This window comes from Colossoma macropomum, unplaced genomic scaffold (genome assembly GCF_904425465.1).
Source record: "Colossoma macropomum unplaced genomic scaffold, Colossoma_macropomum, whole genome shotgun sequence".
NCBI classification, from domain to species: domain Eukaryota; kingdom Metazoa; phylum Chordata; class Actinopteri; order Characiformes; family Serrasalmidae; genus Colossoma; species Colossoma macropomum.
The window spans coordinates 30,124,276-30,139,660 of NW_023494803.1; the positions used below are offsets into that span (position 1 = coordinate 30,124,276).

A 15,385-nucleotide genomic window follows, 5' to 3' on the forward strand; every position below is an offset into this window, starting at 1 on the left:
GCTGTCTTCTCACAGTGGAAGGATGAACAGAAACACCTGTGGATTTTTCAGATCTGAAGTAAGAGTGGAGCTTGATTTTCTGCTCTCTCTCAAAGCTGGAAGCTTTAAGTGCTGTTTATGTGATAGTGACAGGTTTGGTGGTCTTCCAGGTTGCCCATGGCTGTTAGGAGTCTCATTTTTCTTTGTATCTTTTAAAAATTGAAAGGTTTTGGAAGCTTAAGGTTTTTCCTTTGACTGCCCCCTCCCTTATGCAAGTGGCTTATCTTACATGTAATGAAACATCTGCTGAAAAATGAGTAACTCGTGGCCATTTTGACTGGAAACTTAAATAAATAAATTGCGGTCTCTGACCTTCTCACAGTTTTATATGTCATGACTGCCAAAGGCTTCAGTCAATCAGAATGTCAGAGAAGATTCCTAGAGAACATCCGTGTGAGCAGAGCATTCATACATACATCCGCATGCGACTGTCCCTACATGACTTTGTTGGCCTATGAGACCTTTTTTGATTTGCACTTCTCACCACTTCAGGTGGTCAGTAGGAAATCTTAGGAAATAAATTATTTGTTGGTCACATGCATTTTACCTTTTGTCTCTGTGTTTATTTATTCATTAAATTTTCACTCCAGTTTTGAAAACTCTTTGCTCTTCCTAATGCAAGTTGATTATATTATATCTAATCTCCTCAGAAATATCGCCTGAAAATGAATAACTTATACTTGATGGTCTCTGACTTTTGCACAGTTCTGTAATTAAAATTTTGAAACTGCAACCACTGCACTGTCACAATATAGGCAGAAATCTGTGAATAAATCTGAGTAACCTGGACTGTCTCTGAAAGAGTGAAATATACAGATTCACAGGTTAATTTATAAATACCTGTATTAGAAGAATTGCATACACATTAAGTGATGAAATTCAGCTACTAAATGCTAAATGTCTTCTATTTTAAATTGGCTTTGAGTCAACAGATTTTCTGTTCTTTAGTTCTATTCATTCTGTTGTGTTCTTTCTTTTCCACACACTGCAGATGTGACACATAGAGATACGGTTATTATTTTATTATTATTAAGTGTAACTTTATTCTCACTTGTAAACTTGCTACTTGCTATAATTCCACTATCTGGTGTCACCCACTTTTAAGTCTTTGCTCCTCTTAGAGTTTCTACTTTTTATTAGAGACATTTTGTTCTTTCCACTTTTGCCCTCAGCGATGCTCATTAGGGGGCTGAATGTGGATTTCTGCAAAGTTACTTTGTCTCAGTGTTTATGCAAGTAAAATTGAGATAAATTTGATATTTTCAGCAGGTCCTCTTTGAAATGTTTTGTTTGCATTTTTAATGAATAACTTTATTAAAGTTTTGTATTTTGTCCTATACTCTAATTCGGGGGCGTCAAACTCAACCAGTAAAAGGGCAATATTAAAAAATCTCATCAAATCTGTGGGCTAGAGAATGTTTTTATTTAATTTTTAATTAATGTTGTGCTGTAACCTGAACTCGCCATTGTTTATTCATAATATGCAAAAACTTCAACAGGAAAATACAGACACATGAAATATTACATGGACACTTGAAATATTCAAAATTTATATGTGCTCGGTCTTTTAAACCTACCTATCTGCTTAACTAACTTCATTAATACTTGTGCTCAATTTCCGAGCTACTGAGCTAATGTGAAGTGTTTATATTGGTTGAACTGCAGCTGAAATGCATTTTGGTCATATGATTGGTGTGGAATTGCGCAGAATTGTGTAGAATTGAGGTGTAACCGCAGTCCCATAGATTGTTATTGGGGTAGGAGAGTCAGAGCACATTATGTTGCAGTGCATGCTGGGGACTGTAGTGCAGCACATTGTGAAACAGGCTAATATTGATAGAAAATTAAAACACTTTTGTGTGGTGGGCCTGATGTGGCCCGCGGGCCTTGTGTTTGACACAGGGGCTCTAAATAGTGACATTACTTCTCCATATTATAATTTTTCAAAGTTATCAACAGAAACCTTTTTGAAATTCAGCTAATATTATGTCAAATACCACAGAAGTTCAATTCCACAACAAACAAATAGCAGGATACGACCCTCAGAAAAAGGCACCGAGGGGGAGAGGGAATGCCATTTGAGCCTGGCCCAAACAAATTTCATCTAGAAACTAAGAACAAGTGAACTCTTATGGTAGCACAAAGGTTGTGAATAGAATGACTCAACCAATATCAATGTGTGTTGCTTATTATGGGAAGCTGAATGAGCAGCCAGTGAGTCATGAAAACTCACTGCTGAGAGCGAGTCAGTATTGTTGCGTTTTCAGTGCTGGTATTGATTACCTGCCCGGCATAGCAATTAAAACAGTGTGAAAAGAGGAACCTGTATCTTTACCACAGGCTGATGGGAAAGGAGTGCCAGCTGTACGGCTGGCTTGCTGGATGCAGATGAAACTTCATTCTGGGAGTAAAATGGTTTGTCAATGAAGAACCCTCACTGACAGTGCAATTAAATCCAAGTCTAGGCTTAAGAACTGGCTCCGAAAGTTCGATAGTGTTTTCCTCAATTGTCTGAAAAATGCCTGTGAACTGCAGCACAATATGAACCACAATACAGAGCCGAAATTATACCAGAGGTATTACTAGCCGTAAAAAGAAGTTTAACCAGATTCATTTGAAGAGTATTTTCCGCTTCATTGTTGTGTAACATTTTTCTTCTTGTTGCCTCTGCGGTCATTGTTCTAAAATGAGGATGCCACCTACTTTCAAGATCACTATCTTAGTGTCAGAAGTGACATTTCAAAGAGAAACTTTAATGGGCTTCTTGGCAGCAACTTATCACACGTTGGAAGACTCGAAACATTATTTAATTTGTATGTTAATGCACAAATTCAATTTGAATAATTCAGGAAAGTGCAAATGAAGCTTTTTTTAATGAAAGGATATGATAAAAAGGTAATTGCTTCAATGAACAAATACTGCACAAATCATTAAAAAGATACTAACTCTATAAGGGTTCCTATCCACAGTGAGTGCACAATAAGAAGACAATGTAATCTTCAATGTAAGTTTCAATGTTAACTGCATGGGAGGATTTTCAGTTTTCCTCAATTTCAAAAGCTAGTAGCGTTTGAATCTTTGTAGATGGAAGCGGCATCGAATTACAATACTACTGAGCTCACATGAGATTTGTTGTTTTTTTTCTTTGTTTCCTTTGTCCTGGTGTTTTCTAACAGTAAAAATGTCACAAATAAGCAGAAAGTCACATTAGCCTGTCATATCATTGGTATTTCTTTGAATGTGATTGAACAAGAGGCACTTGGATATAATCTAAAGCATGTGGATCATGGATGGACATCAATGGCAAGTCACATTCACTGAATATTATGAATATTTTCATTCCTGTATCTGTGTCACATACATAACAGAGGGGGAGCCATATTTCATAGAAACGACAAAGTGCTTGGCAAACACTCCTGTTTGGTAGGAGAATAATTTCATAGCAACAGTTCGGTACTGTTTAGCAAGGATTATAGACTCTGGCTCTGTAAACAAAAAATATCTGAGCAAGCAAAAGCCCTGCTAATATACTAATTAATTATTGTAAGCAGAAAGGCAGTTCAGTGATCCCAGTCCTCTCTGTTTCTGGTGTGTTTTCTCAAAACCTGGACCAGTGAGATCATAAAGATCTCAAAATGAAACTCTGGATATTCATTGGACTGGTCATGTAAAATGAATTAAAATGAGCTTTCGGTACATAAAACCACACTCATGTCAAAAGTGGACAAAATACATGAAAGTGTTGAATATAGGCTCTGTTATATGAAATGTTACAGATTGTATGCATATTACTTTTTGAAATAAGTAGGGAATCTGTGTTGTCACAGTCAGAAGGGCTAGCATTCTGCCTCCAGCTGTTTCTAAAAGCATTTAAAAATAGTATCCATTGTGAGAGTTGTATAGTCTGCATCAGTGATGGTTAAATCTGACACTTTTATTCCATGAATTATTACTTTTAACTTAACATGGATTTCAGAAGCAGCTTCACTTTGAACCTAACAGCCATTGAGATTTGATCTTCAGGAACTTGTCGTCATGATGAAAGACAAAAAAGTTTCCCCAGAGTAGCCACAGAAAGACCCAAGGCCTGAACATAACAACCTACTCAAAGGCCCAACATTAAAGTCATACATATTCTGTTGAAAAAGCTGTAACCCAAAGAACTTAGATTTCTTTTTGCAGATAGCTGTCTTATATAAACCTAGCATGTTTTCCATCACTGTGTAACATATTTCCTACTACACCAGCTTTCCCTTTCTTTCTCAGACATCTTCAACACATTCTTCTTGTCATTGGGAAGTCTGCTACCTCTCAAATTGAGTTCAGCAGTGCAGATTCTACAAACATCATAACGCTGTTGTCGGAAGAAAACCTCATATCTCCAAAATGGTAACTTCACAGGAGAAGGAAAAACCACACTTTACTTTTCATGTAAATCAATGGAACCAGATCTTTATCCAAGTCATTTTGGGTCATTTCTTTTGGTCCAATCATCATGAAGTTTACACACAATGTAAAGAGCAACAAGTATTTTCGAGATTTCGAGAAAACTGAAGAACATCAAAAATGGAGATACAAGGTTTTATTCCGACAACAGCGATGCGTAACTTCTATGTCTCACACACACCACTGAAAGTTACTCATTAAGATGCTGTGATTTGTCAATAACTTTACTTAATTGGGTAAATTTGGCTCTGTTGTTATTTCTAGCTTGTGCCCAGAGAAAAAAATCTGCATATGTATATATGCATAAATGACCTAGTTTGTAATATACTGAAGACTTTTGGGAAAACAGTCACATGAAGGTCAATGAAATCTGTTCTCAAGGTGGCAGAGTTCAATATCTAAAAAAATATCTTTCAAGGATTTACATGAAAATTGGTGAATGAATTCAGAAACAATGTACAAGCATTGAACTACAAGGCTTTTGCCATGCAAGCAGAGAAATCAGTAAATATTTCTGATTGTAATATGCAAAAGTAGTCTTATCCTCAACCTAACCACATTTACAAACCTCAAAAGCTCCATAAGGTTCACCCTCAATACAAGGAAGTTGTAATGTTTAACGAAGGCTGTTCACAGAGTGTAGAGCTTTATCTCTTAATATTTGTGTTATCTTTCTCCAGGTGGAGGGTGCAAAAACAAGGGGACGTCATCAGGCAAAGCTCCATGGAGTTAATTCCAAGTTGCCCCAATGGGAACCAATGGCAAAACAGGCATGAGGCGATGCTGCTCTCTGGTGGACAGTGAAAATATCACTTCTAATGTTCAATTAAATAATAACCTGTCACTAATCCCTTTACTGTTTTTGCACAGCGTAAAATGACAGAGAAAAGGGCAAATAGTAATGGAGCTGATAGAAGAAGTCTAACTTATGAAGTTAAGCTGTTGATTTCTATTTAAAACGTCAAAATAGCTTAATAACCGGCCATAATGGTTACTACTGTAACTTCTGATGAATAATATGAAAAAACAGCAATTAGTAAAACTCTCCTCGATCCCCCTTCTTAAATGGGAAATCACTCATTCAGAGTAATTTGATATGAAATGGTTCATTGTACAGAAACTTAGCAGCTTGGATTTCTTTAAGTGGCAGTAATGCAGGGGTCACAATGTCTAATATAGTCATAATACAAATATAGCCATTTTATTTCATATTCAAAATGATCAGTGAACCTACACATGTCCTTTGAGTTTTTATATGTGATGTTGATGATGATAAAATAGAGATAAAATTGAAGGGACTATTTTGCCTTAGAATACCCTGCATGTTTGTCTCTGCCATTAATGGATTTTAAAAAGGCCATAACCTTTCCAAACTACCATAAAACACTGTCTCAGGCATCAAGCAGAGGATTCATAACTATTTAATGTAATAACTTTCTGTGATGTAGCTTTCTGAAGCATTGAACACTTCGGACGTCTGGTTCCTAACACCACCACTGTGAATAATTCTGACTTGGTAAGTGTCTCTAGAATGAGAGAATTTCACATCCAACCACTCTAAATGAGATTGTTAACATCTTAATGATTTACTCATAAAGGCATTTTGAAAATTTGTGGAATTCCCCTTTAAACCTTTGTTGTTTTGTTGATTTACTTCATCAGTTTGAGGTAAATAAAAAAAAATAAAAACCAAAACAAATAAAAAAAGGGAAGAAAAAGTTGTGATGGGTGAGGAAAAAAATATATGAAAAATATAGAACAAATATGCAAAATATCAAATAAAATGTATGATAGTGTATGAAGCCCATTCATGGTAGCCTGAAGCTTGAGAGGCGCTGTAGTGAAGCACTAGAGCGCTGTCCATGGTGCTGGCGAGTCCACAGAGACAGAGCAGGCCATCGCTGGACGCTGGATTCTTCCTACAGGCCATGTAATAAACCCAAATCTCATTTTCTGTTTGCAGTTTTATTATTGCAGTTTAGGCTGCTCTCCAATGTGTGCACGCCTGAAACATGTTAGACCCAATTCTCCTTACTGAGAAATGTATAGCATAAAAGCTAACAAATGCTATAATTAATCAAATAGGAACACAGTCTAGATTAGCTAATATAATTATTACCTTTGAACAATATATTATATGCAAGTTAGTCAAAAATATAATTAGATATAATATCACTTATAATAATTATGACAAAAAAGTAATTATGACAAAAAATATATTCTTAATACTGCATGCAACTCATGTAATCATTAATCATACTGATTATTTAGGAATGTGCATTGGGTTTCTTACCTAATCCACAGATAAACACCCCACTGTGTACCATCTGTTCCTGTAACAGGTATGCTATCACTGCACTGTGCTAAGTCGAAATGAAGACCTAAGAGTCAGAACCATTTTCAAAAAGGTTCTATGTAGAACCATCTACAGCATGTTTTCCATCAGTCTGAAGAACTATTCCATGATGCAAAGAACCCTTAAATATGCAAACCATTTTCTTTACTAAAGAACCCTGAAAGATCCGTCTTTTTCAATACTGTAGAATTGAGCATTTCACATCAAACCACTCTGAATGACTCATTTAAAATAAAAGTTCTTTAACTATCCATTTGGTTCTACATAGAACCTTTTTGAAAATGGTTCTATATAGCACCGAAAAGGGTTCCTCTATTGTTACGGTGTCAAGCTTGTAACAATAGAAGAATCTATAGCACATTCATGCACATTTTCCATCAGTCCAAAGGTTTCTTTAAGTTTTGAAGGTTCTATATAGAACAATTTTCTTTACTAAAGAACCCTTGAAGCACCATCTTTTTTAAGAGTGTAGAGAAACAGAGTCAAAACTGTTCAGTGGTGATAGGAACCAGATGTCCAAAGTGTATAATGCTTCTAACAGTTACCTCACAGAAAGCTGAATATGTTGTTTAATGCCTGAGACATTGTTTTGAGATAAGGTTTTATTTTAAACTCTGTTTAGTTTTGTCATAAAGTTTTGGTCTAAAATGTCTTGTAATCCACTTATTTTAATCCATTCATGGTGGAGATGTACATGTACATCATTATAAGGCAAAACAGTCCACAAAGAAAGCCTTTCAGATCTACCACTATTTTACCATCATCAACATTATATTAAAAAAACAGAAGACATGTAGGTTCACCGGTTAGAGAGTAAATAAAAATGGCTACTGGGCTGCAGACATTATGACCTCTGGTTCCCATCAACACCACTGTAAAAATCTGAGTTTATAAGTTTCTCTACAGTGTACAATTTCACATCAAACCACACTGAATGACTTTGCTTACATCTGAATGATTGAATTATGCAGACATTTTGAAAAACAGGTAGTTAAGGAAATTTTGCAAGTTCTGTATCAATGATATTTTTCTAGAACTGTACGCATAAGCCTATACAATTTTAGGACATTTTATTTCTCAAGGCGTACATGTACAGACAGGACAAAATAAACTGTAAATAAACTCACTATTCAGATATTTTATATTCTTACGTCCACAATTAAGGAGATGGCAAGAAAAGCGTTGGAAAAGCACGAAAATTAAAACCTTTTCATTCCTGTTTCCAGTTTTTCCAGCTCAAAACTCCCAGTAAAATTAAAATTGCACATTACAGTCAACTTCCCCCAGTAATTGAATTTTCCCTCAATTGTCGCCATGAGGCGTGAGGCTAAAGCTTGCAGCAGCGCGCCCTCTAGCGGCCTAGCGAAACAACACGGTTCCACCCTGAACCAACATCTCAGCCTCCAAACCTCCAGCGAGACCTCCAAATCCCCTTCAGCACGAGCAAAACTGAGAGCTAACAGGTTCATCTTTCTCTTCATCCTTTAATGGCGTCAAGAATCCGTCTTAAAACGTTTGTACCAAACCTGAGGTATGGAGCGAGGCTGAATGCTGAATCAGACACAAACACTGCGACTCACAGACGTTTCCAGCGCATGTTTCGCCTCCTCCGTCTTTCCCTTCATATCGTTTAACCCTCAGCCGCCGTCTTCCTGTTATTAGCCGAGAGCCGCAGCACTCATTCAGCTGAGGATCTGGCGAAGAGATTTGATTTCAGGCTGCTGGATGGCGACACGGCAGGCGGTTAATCAGAAAACAGCGAGTTTTTTCCTCCACGTTAGGCTGTTTAGGGCTCGGTTCAGCAGTTTGGGATTTTTCTTTCTCGTCTGAGGTGCTCCAGGGCCCAGCGCTGCTCTCAGAGCTGCCATGTCCCCTCCAGCCTCGGCTGCGACGGCTAGTGAGAGCAGCACCACCACGGTTTTCGAGGACGACACGGACAGCCCCAGAGAGGAGGTATTAATGGTCATTTTATTAGCAAACACATTAATTAGCCTGCTCTCGCGCTTGATACAGTCTACAGGGGCTTTTCATCCCTGTGGTCTGAACTGGGCCACACAGGCTACAGGCGATGTGGAGACCACTGCAGCAGAGGAAGTTATGCATAGATGCAATGCACAGTACTAGCATCAATATGAAGGGCTGAAAATGGGAAATCAGCGTTAAATAAATGTGATAACAAGTGGCATGAAATAAAGTGAGCAGGCTGCATTTAAAGGGTCCATAGCCATCGTTTTTCTTATCTATCTATCTATCTATCTATCTGTCTATCTATCTATCTATCTATCTATCTATCTATCTATCTATCTGTCTGTTCCCCTAGGGTCTTATTATGATGTTTGTGGTGGGTTTATGCACCCAAAGTAATCATGATTCCTTTTTACATGACCATTTCCCAGCCTCCCTTTATCCCTTAGAATTAAGCAGACTGTTTTTCTTAATGTACATTTAAGGCTGACATATGCAAATGACGTTTTACCTGATTGGCTGCCATGTATTATGGGCCATTCATAAAACAGTACAGAACAAAACCCTTCTTTTATTGTCAACTTGAACACTACAGTAGGCTGAAATGGCAGGAATGTAAATGTAAATGCATTTGTTTTTGTGACATCACAAAAACAACAACTTCAAAATGGGTTGTTTTGCAGCTTAGTATGTGGACAGTAAACGCTTTTAAAACTTTACCAATGCTTACATTCTGCATCAAACTTCAGGAAGATTTTCCATGATATGAGCCCTTTAAAGTGTATCAATAAAATGCCACACCAGTGTCCAAGTGCTGACAAATAGCCTTCATTATCCACCTCTGTAAGTGTATAAAGTCATTCAAATCCACCTTTGCAGAAGCTATATGTTCTTTACAACTCACTAAACTACTGCACATGTACTCTGTTGTGTCTCCCTGTTGACAAGCAGCAGAGGCCCCTGAAACAGTCCCTGAGCAAGTCGCTGTGTAGAGAAGCCTTCTGGAAATGCCTCTTGCTCTCCATGCTCATGTACGGATGCATGGGCGCCATGGTGTGGTGTCATGTCACCAAGGTCACCCGGCTGAGCTTCGACACTGCCTACAAAGGGAAGTCCATGATGTACCACGATAGCCCTTGCTCTGACGGCTACATCTATATTCCCTTAGCATTCCTGGTCATGCTGTATGTGGTCTACCTGGTGGAGTGCTGGCACTGCCATGCGAGAAATGAGCTGCAGTACAAGGTAGATGTGGAGGGCATCTACGAAAGGGTTCAGAGGATGCAGCAGTCTAAGCCCTGTATCTGGTGGAAAGCCATCAGCTACCATTACGTACGGCGAACGAGGCAGGTGACACGCTACCGCAACGGAGATGCATACACTACCACTCAGGTGTATCACGAGAGGGTGAACACACACGTGGCTGAGGCTGAATTCGACTACGGCCACTGTGGGGTGAAGGACGTTTCCAAGCAGCTGGTTGGCCTGGATAAGTCAGCTATCACCAAACTGAGGTTCACTAAGTGCTTTAGCTTTGCTAACGTGGAGTCTGAGAATTCCTACTTAACTCAGCGGGCCAGGTTCTTCACCGACAATGAGGGTCTTGACGATTACATGGAAGCACGCGAGGGGATGCACCTGAAGAATGTAGACTTCAAAGAGTATATGATTGCCTTCTCAAACCCAGACAACCATCCCTGGTACGTCTCAAATTATGTCTTCTGGACGGCTGCCTTCCTCACGTTCTCCTGGCCCTTGAGGGTTCTGACGGAGTACCGCACGGCTTACGTCCACTACCGAGTGGAGAAGCTTTTTGGGGTCGACTACATTCCGGTTACGCCGTGTGACGAGCATCCATACTGCCGGCGTATCCCTCGAGTGAACACCATTGACAGCACTGAGCTAGAGTGGCACATCCGCTCCAATCAGCAGTTGGTGCCAAGCTACTCAGAAGCGGGTCTGATGGACCTGGCCCAACGTTCTGGAGGTTTCCGACAGAACTGTGAGCGCTGCCATCGTGCCATCAGCAGCTCCTCCGTGTTCTCCCGCAGCGCCCTCAGCATCTGCAACGGAAGCCCTCGAGTCCCCTTCAGCGGCAGCCGCTTCTCGCTGGGCCGGCTGTACGGCTCACGCCGCAGCTGCTTCTGGAGGAGCGGCAGCGGCAGCCTGGATGAACCTGAAAGCCCAAGTGAAAACACACGCTGCCTGTCTGGCCACATCGCCACCGCTGAGGATGACCCCCCGCCTTACCAAGATGCCCTCTGCTTCCCAGTTCTCATCGTCCACTGCAGTGAGAGCTGCCCCAACCACCGCTCTTTCCATAGGAATGGCTCCTGCGTGGAGACCTCCTTATGAGGTTCACTGACTCACAGCTGATGGACAGTAACATACGCAAATCAGTGCGGATGAAGAATCCAATGCTGACCTGAGAATGATGTCTTAAGAAACAAGACAGATTCTCAACACTGAGCATGTCCTGTCACTCAGGAATCATGTCGTCCATGGCTCAATACTTGCAGCCCACAGCCTGTTAAGGGAACGGTGCTTTGCTCTAAGACAGACCCTGTGCTCATATCGAACTAAGAATGTCCTCAACACTGTATTTACCAAAATGGAATCTTAAATGACTTTTTTTCCACGTCAGTCATTACATTCATAGCAATAATCCAAACTCAACATCGTGTTCGTCCTGTGTTAGAAGTAATAATTTTTTCTATTACTTTATCCTAATACAGCTGCAGGATTCTTACATGATGTTTCAAGACAACTATTTTATTTGTCTTGTTTAATATTCACATGGAGGACCAAGCCTTTACTTACGAAGCAAAAATCCTCTCAGTGTACTTTGAGCATAGAACTTCAACCCCAAAGTTTTGTTCTTCTTTCCAATCATGTTGCACTTGAGGTCACATAAACCAAATCATCTGTATTCAGAAAGAATGTTGTCAGGTTACTTTACAAGTAAAAGTGATGTACAGTATATTATCATATTCCATAGGACTATAATTGTGGTTTACACCCATATAAGACCGCATATTGTATACGAGAGAATTATCTGTTGTGTGTACTTTTAGTGTGATGTAACTTGGTAATGCACTATGGTATACTATTACAAACATACTGTCAATTATAGCTCTGTATGCTACACCCAATATCTGAAACTGCTGATAAAAAATATATACATTTCAGGCTATGCAACAATTAACCTCTGGTATGGTATGCCATTCGACTGTATATATAACTTCAAATGGAATGTATGACTGTTGTATCTTTTTTAAAAGCTTATATGTAGTTATTGTAGTACCAGGCTAACCCAAGAACAGGAGTTTGTTATAAACTGAGATGAACTGGGTTGTCGTGATTTAGAATTCCAAGCACAGGAACTTGTGGCGTACGTTGGTGAAGTGAGAATCGCAAATGGAAAATGTGGTGGGTTTATGGCTCTGTAGGATGGACAAGTGCATTACAAAGCCCATAGCACATTGCAAAAGTGCACTGCAAACTTTCTGCTCTTTAAACAGTCAAATAATTTTGGACTGTCCACCCTTAGCCATTTTTTATTTACAAATGTAACCCAGTCAGTTGTTAAACTTTGTAAGCTCTGTACTGGAAAACTGTGGTGCAAGTCCAGTACTACTTTTGTCACTGTTTGAAATTTGTGTAATCGGAAAGCTGCGGAACAGACATCAACTTCTGAGATGCTACACATGTTCCAAAGACATTTTCCCTAACTGAAACCTATCAAGATATTGATATATACTTTTGGTTCTTTGCCTGTGGTGTCTAGAAGTTAACTGTTAAAGCTATATGGTGTTATACCACTTTTTATATTGCCTAAATATATTGTATCACAAGTTTACTGATTTGTCTGGGGAAAAATACACAATGTTGCCTTTATGTAGCACACACACACAAACAATAAAACATTGATATAATATCAAAGTTTACAGAATACTCAGTAAATCATTTGTGTATGCATAAAATTTAGATGGTTGATTCAGGAAATGTGAACATAAGTCAAACATTTCATTTATTTAATTTCCAGTCAAATCGGCCATTAAGGCAGCACTATAGGATTTGGGGACTTGGAGATTTCTCTGGAAATATGTAATTGCATGCAATGTGGGAAAGAGCCTTTTGTAATGTCAGTTGTGCTTCGGGCCCCTACAAGTGGATGAATCTGGTGATTGTGAGTGCATTGAAAGAGAATTCAAAGAGAACTCAATCAAAACTTGGTGAAGGACTTGTGCTCCGAGGACGTGAGTGAATTATCCATTATTTTCATAATGTCTTCATCAGTATATTGTTGATTTTATATTTGAGACCTAAACATCAAGCTGGACCTTCTTTTTGAGCCCCTATGCGTGATGTTAATAGGTAAAGACTTAGGATGTGGCCCGAAAAACTCCCCCCAAATCAGCCCCGACGCTTCTGACTTAAAAATGATTATTTCAGGCTTTACAGGGCGACTCGCAACGACACACATTCCATATTTTAGGGTGTTCTGTTTTCTCCATACTCAGAAAAGCTATTTCTTTCAGTTTTAACAAAAAGTATTATATAATGTTGCTTTACGTACAAATTCTACATTTTTCAGTGTCAGGAAAAAGCAGAAACTGATATTCAACAGATGATACAGAAGCCTCATAAACAAAATATAATATCAAATGTTTCAGTATTTAGTGTGTCCACGCTTGTGTGGGGATGTTTTTCCACGCTTTCAGCTTTTAAACTTTTTTTTTAACTTATTTTCTTTGTTCTTTCCCCTTATGCACATTTCTATCTAATCTCCTCAGAAGTATCTTCTGAAAAAAAGAATGATACATAGTGGCTGTTTTCATTCAGAAAGAAATAAACGCAGGGTGGTCTCTGACTTTTGTACTGTAAGTCATTTCAAAGTGAAATGCAAACTGCAAATGAACACTCAATCAACAGAACAATTAGTTTACAACCTTTTCCACATGAGTGTGGAACTTCAGTCCTGAGGGGATGAAATATTGCTCAGTGTAGTGATTTCCATGATCAAACACACCTGAACTCAGTAGTTTAGTTTTACGCTTAGTTGGTCTGTTAGAGTAGAGAGATGACCAACTGTGCTGAACTCTGGCCCTCAGTTTTCTGTCCCTGACAAGCTAACATGGGGTTTGGCATTACAGCAATACACTGTATGTGCCAGCAGGTGGCAATGTGGTCATTGTGGTCATCATGACTGGTATCTGAAGGCCTTGTAATATTTCATAGCAATATTGCCACAAAAGTCTTGTCTGTGGTATATTTACCGGCATGTCTTGCATTTTACATAGACAGTGTAGGTCAAATGTAAATGGCTATAAAAGCTAATGAAAATGATATAAAGTATAGAAATAAAATGCCCACCTAAATTTGTAAAAATCCTGGATAGCGTAGCTCATTGGTCATTGTGATCTCATTAGTACACGGTGGAAGACATTGACTGCAAGAGAAACATGATTGTTACCAAAATGTTAATTCTTATGATAATAGAAACTTTGATCAAAAGAGATCCTGATTCAAATTAGATTAGAGTAATTCCTTACACAAAAATGAACAGTCTCTGAAATTAGAACACAACAGCACAGCTCTGCTTATAGAGGTCCATCTCCGTGCAGAGTTCAGCTCCAACCCTATTGTAACATGATCCCTGATCTAGCTAGTTAAGATTAGATTTAGGTGTGTCATACTGGGGTTCTATGAGACTCTATATGCCAAGAACAAGGTATTTCTTCACCTCTGATTACAGAGTTGTGAGCAAACTAACACACCTTCAAATACATTCAAATAGAACATAATTGGACATAATAATGCAAATCCTTAACACTAAATTACTATCAAGCTCCTAATAACAAGGGATAGGACAACCTTCAGAACAGTATTAATCCTTGGAATGCTGTACTAGTCCTGAATGTAGTGGGATTCCTCAAGGAAAGAAATAACTTAAAGCTTTCTGAAGGTCATAACACACAGGTTTTATTCAGACTGGGTCACAGAGACAATGGGCCTCATTCACCAATATCTTTCTAAGTTTGTTCTTCAACATGTTCTTGAGAAAGGTCTGAAGAAAAAGTCTATAAGAAAACATTGGTGAATGTCAGAAACTTCACGAAAACTGAGTAAGTGGGTTTTAAGAAGAAATTTCTTCTTAAGAACGCTTGAACGGTGAATGAAGCCCAATGTTTTCTGTTGTTCTTATGTTTATTACCATTTCTAATGCATTCAGTGAGATTTAACTAAGGACCACTGCCCCTTTTTGCCAGTGCACTTTGTCCATGTCTAACACACACACTGTCATTATTTTAGAAACTGTTCTCTTTGACTTATTAAATGACTTTTATAGCTTTGGTGAATTCATGTCACATTCACATTCAGACTGTAAATGTTAACTTACCAGGAAGAAACAAGTCATATTTTTACATCTCACTTATTTCAAAGAACATTTCAAAACACCAATAAGAGGCTACTGCAATGTTTCTATCAATTTTGCAGAAACCCATAACAGAATATCACTTTACTTGAACTCTGCTATATAACATTGACATAACCATGCTATAAACATGTAATGGC

General features: G+C 38.6%; 1 protein-coding gene across 1 annotated transcript; it reads left to right on the plus strand.

Moving 5' to 3' along the window:
• The first annotated feature begins 8,369 nt into the window (after positions 1 to 8,369).
• tmem151bb (transmembrane protein 151Bb) lies at positions 8,370 to 11,229 on the plus strand. The gene is made up of 2 exons (XM_036593607.1): positions 8,370 to 8,794; positions 9,758 to 11,229. The coding sequence occupies exons 1-2, from the start codon at positions 8,708 to 8,710 to the stop codon at positions 11,159 to 11,161; spliced, it is 1,491 nt and encodes a 496-aa protein (XP_036449500.1). The 5' UTR covers positions 8,370 to 8,707; the 3' UTR covers positions 11,162 to 11,229.
• Positions 11,230 to 15,385: the final 4,156 nt, after the last annotated feature.

What these genes read in the sequence shown, in the direction of transcription:
- tmem151bb (XM_036593607.1), top strand. Translation starts at nt 8,708, where the DNA reads ATGTCCCCTCCAGCCTCGGCTGCGACGGCTAGTGAGAGCAGCACCACC. An exon ending in CGGACAGCCCCAGAGAGGAG is followed by an intron (nt 8,795 to 9,757) that starts GTATTAATGGTC and finishes GTTGACAAGCAG; the next exon opens with CAGAGGCCCCTGAAACAGTC.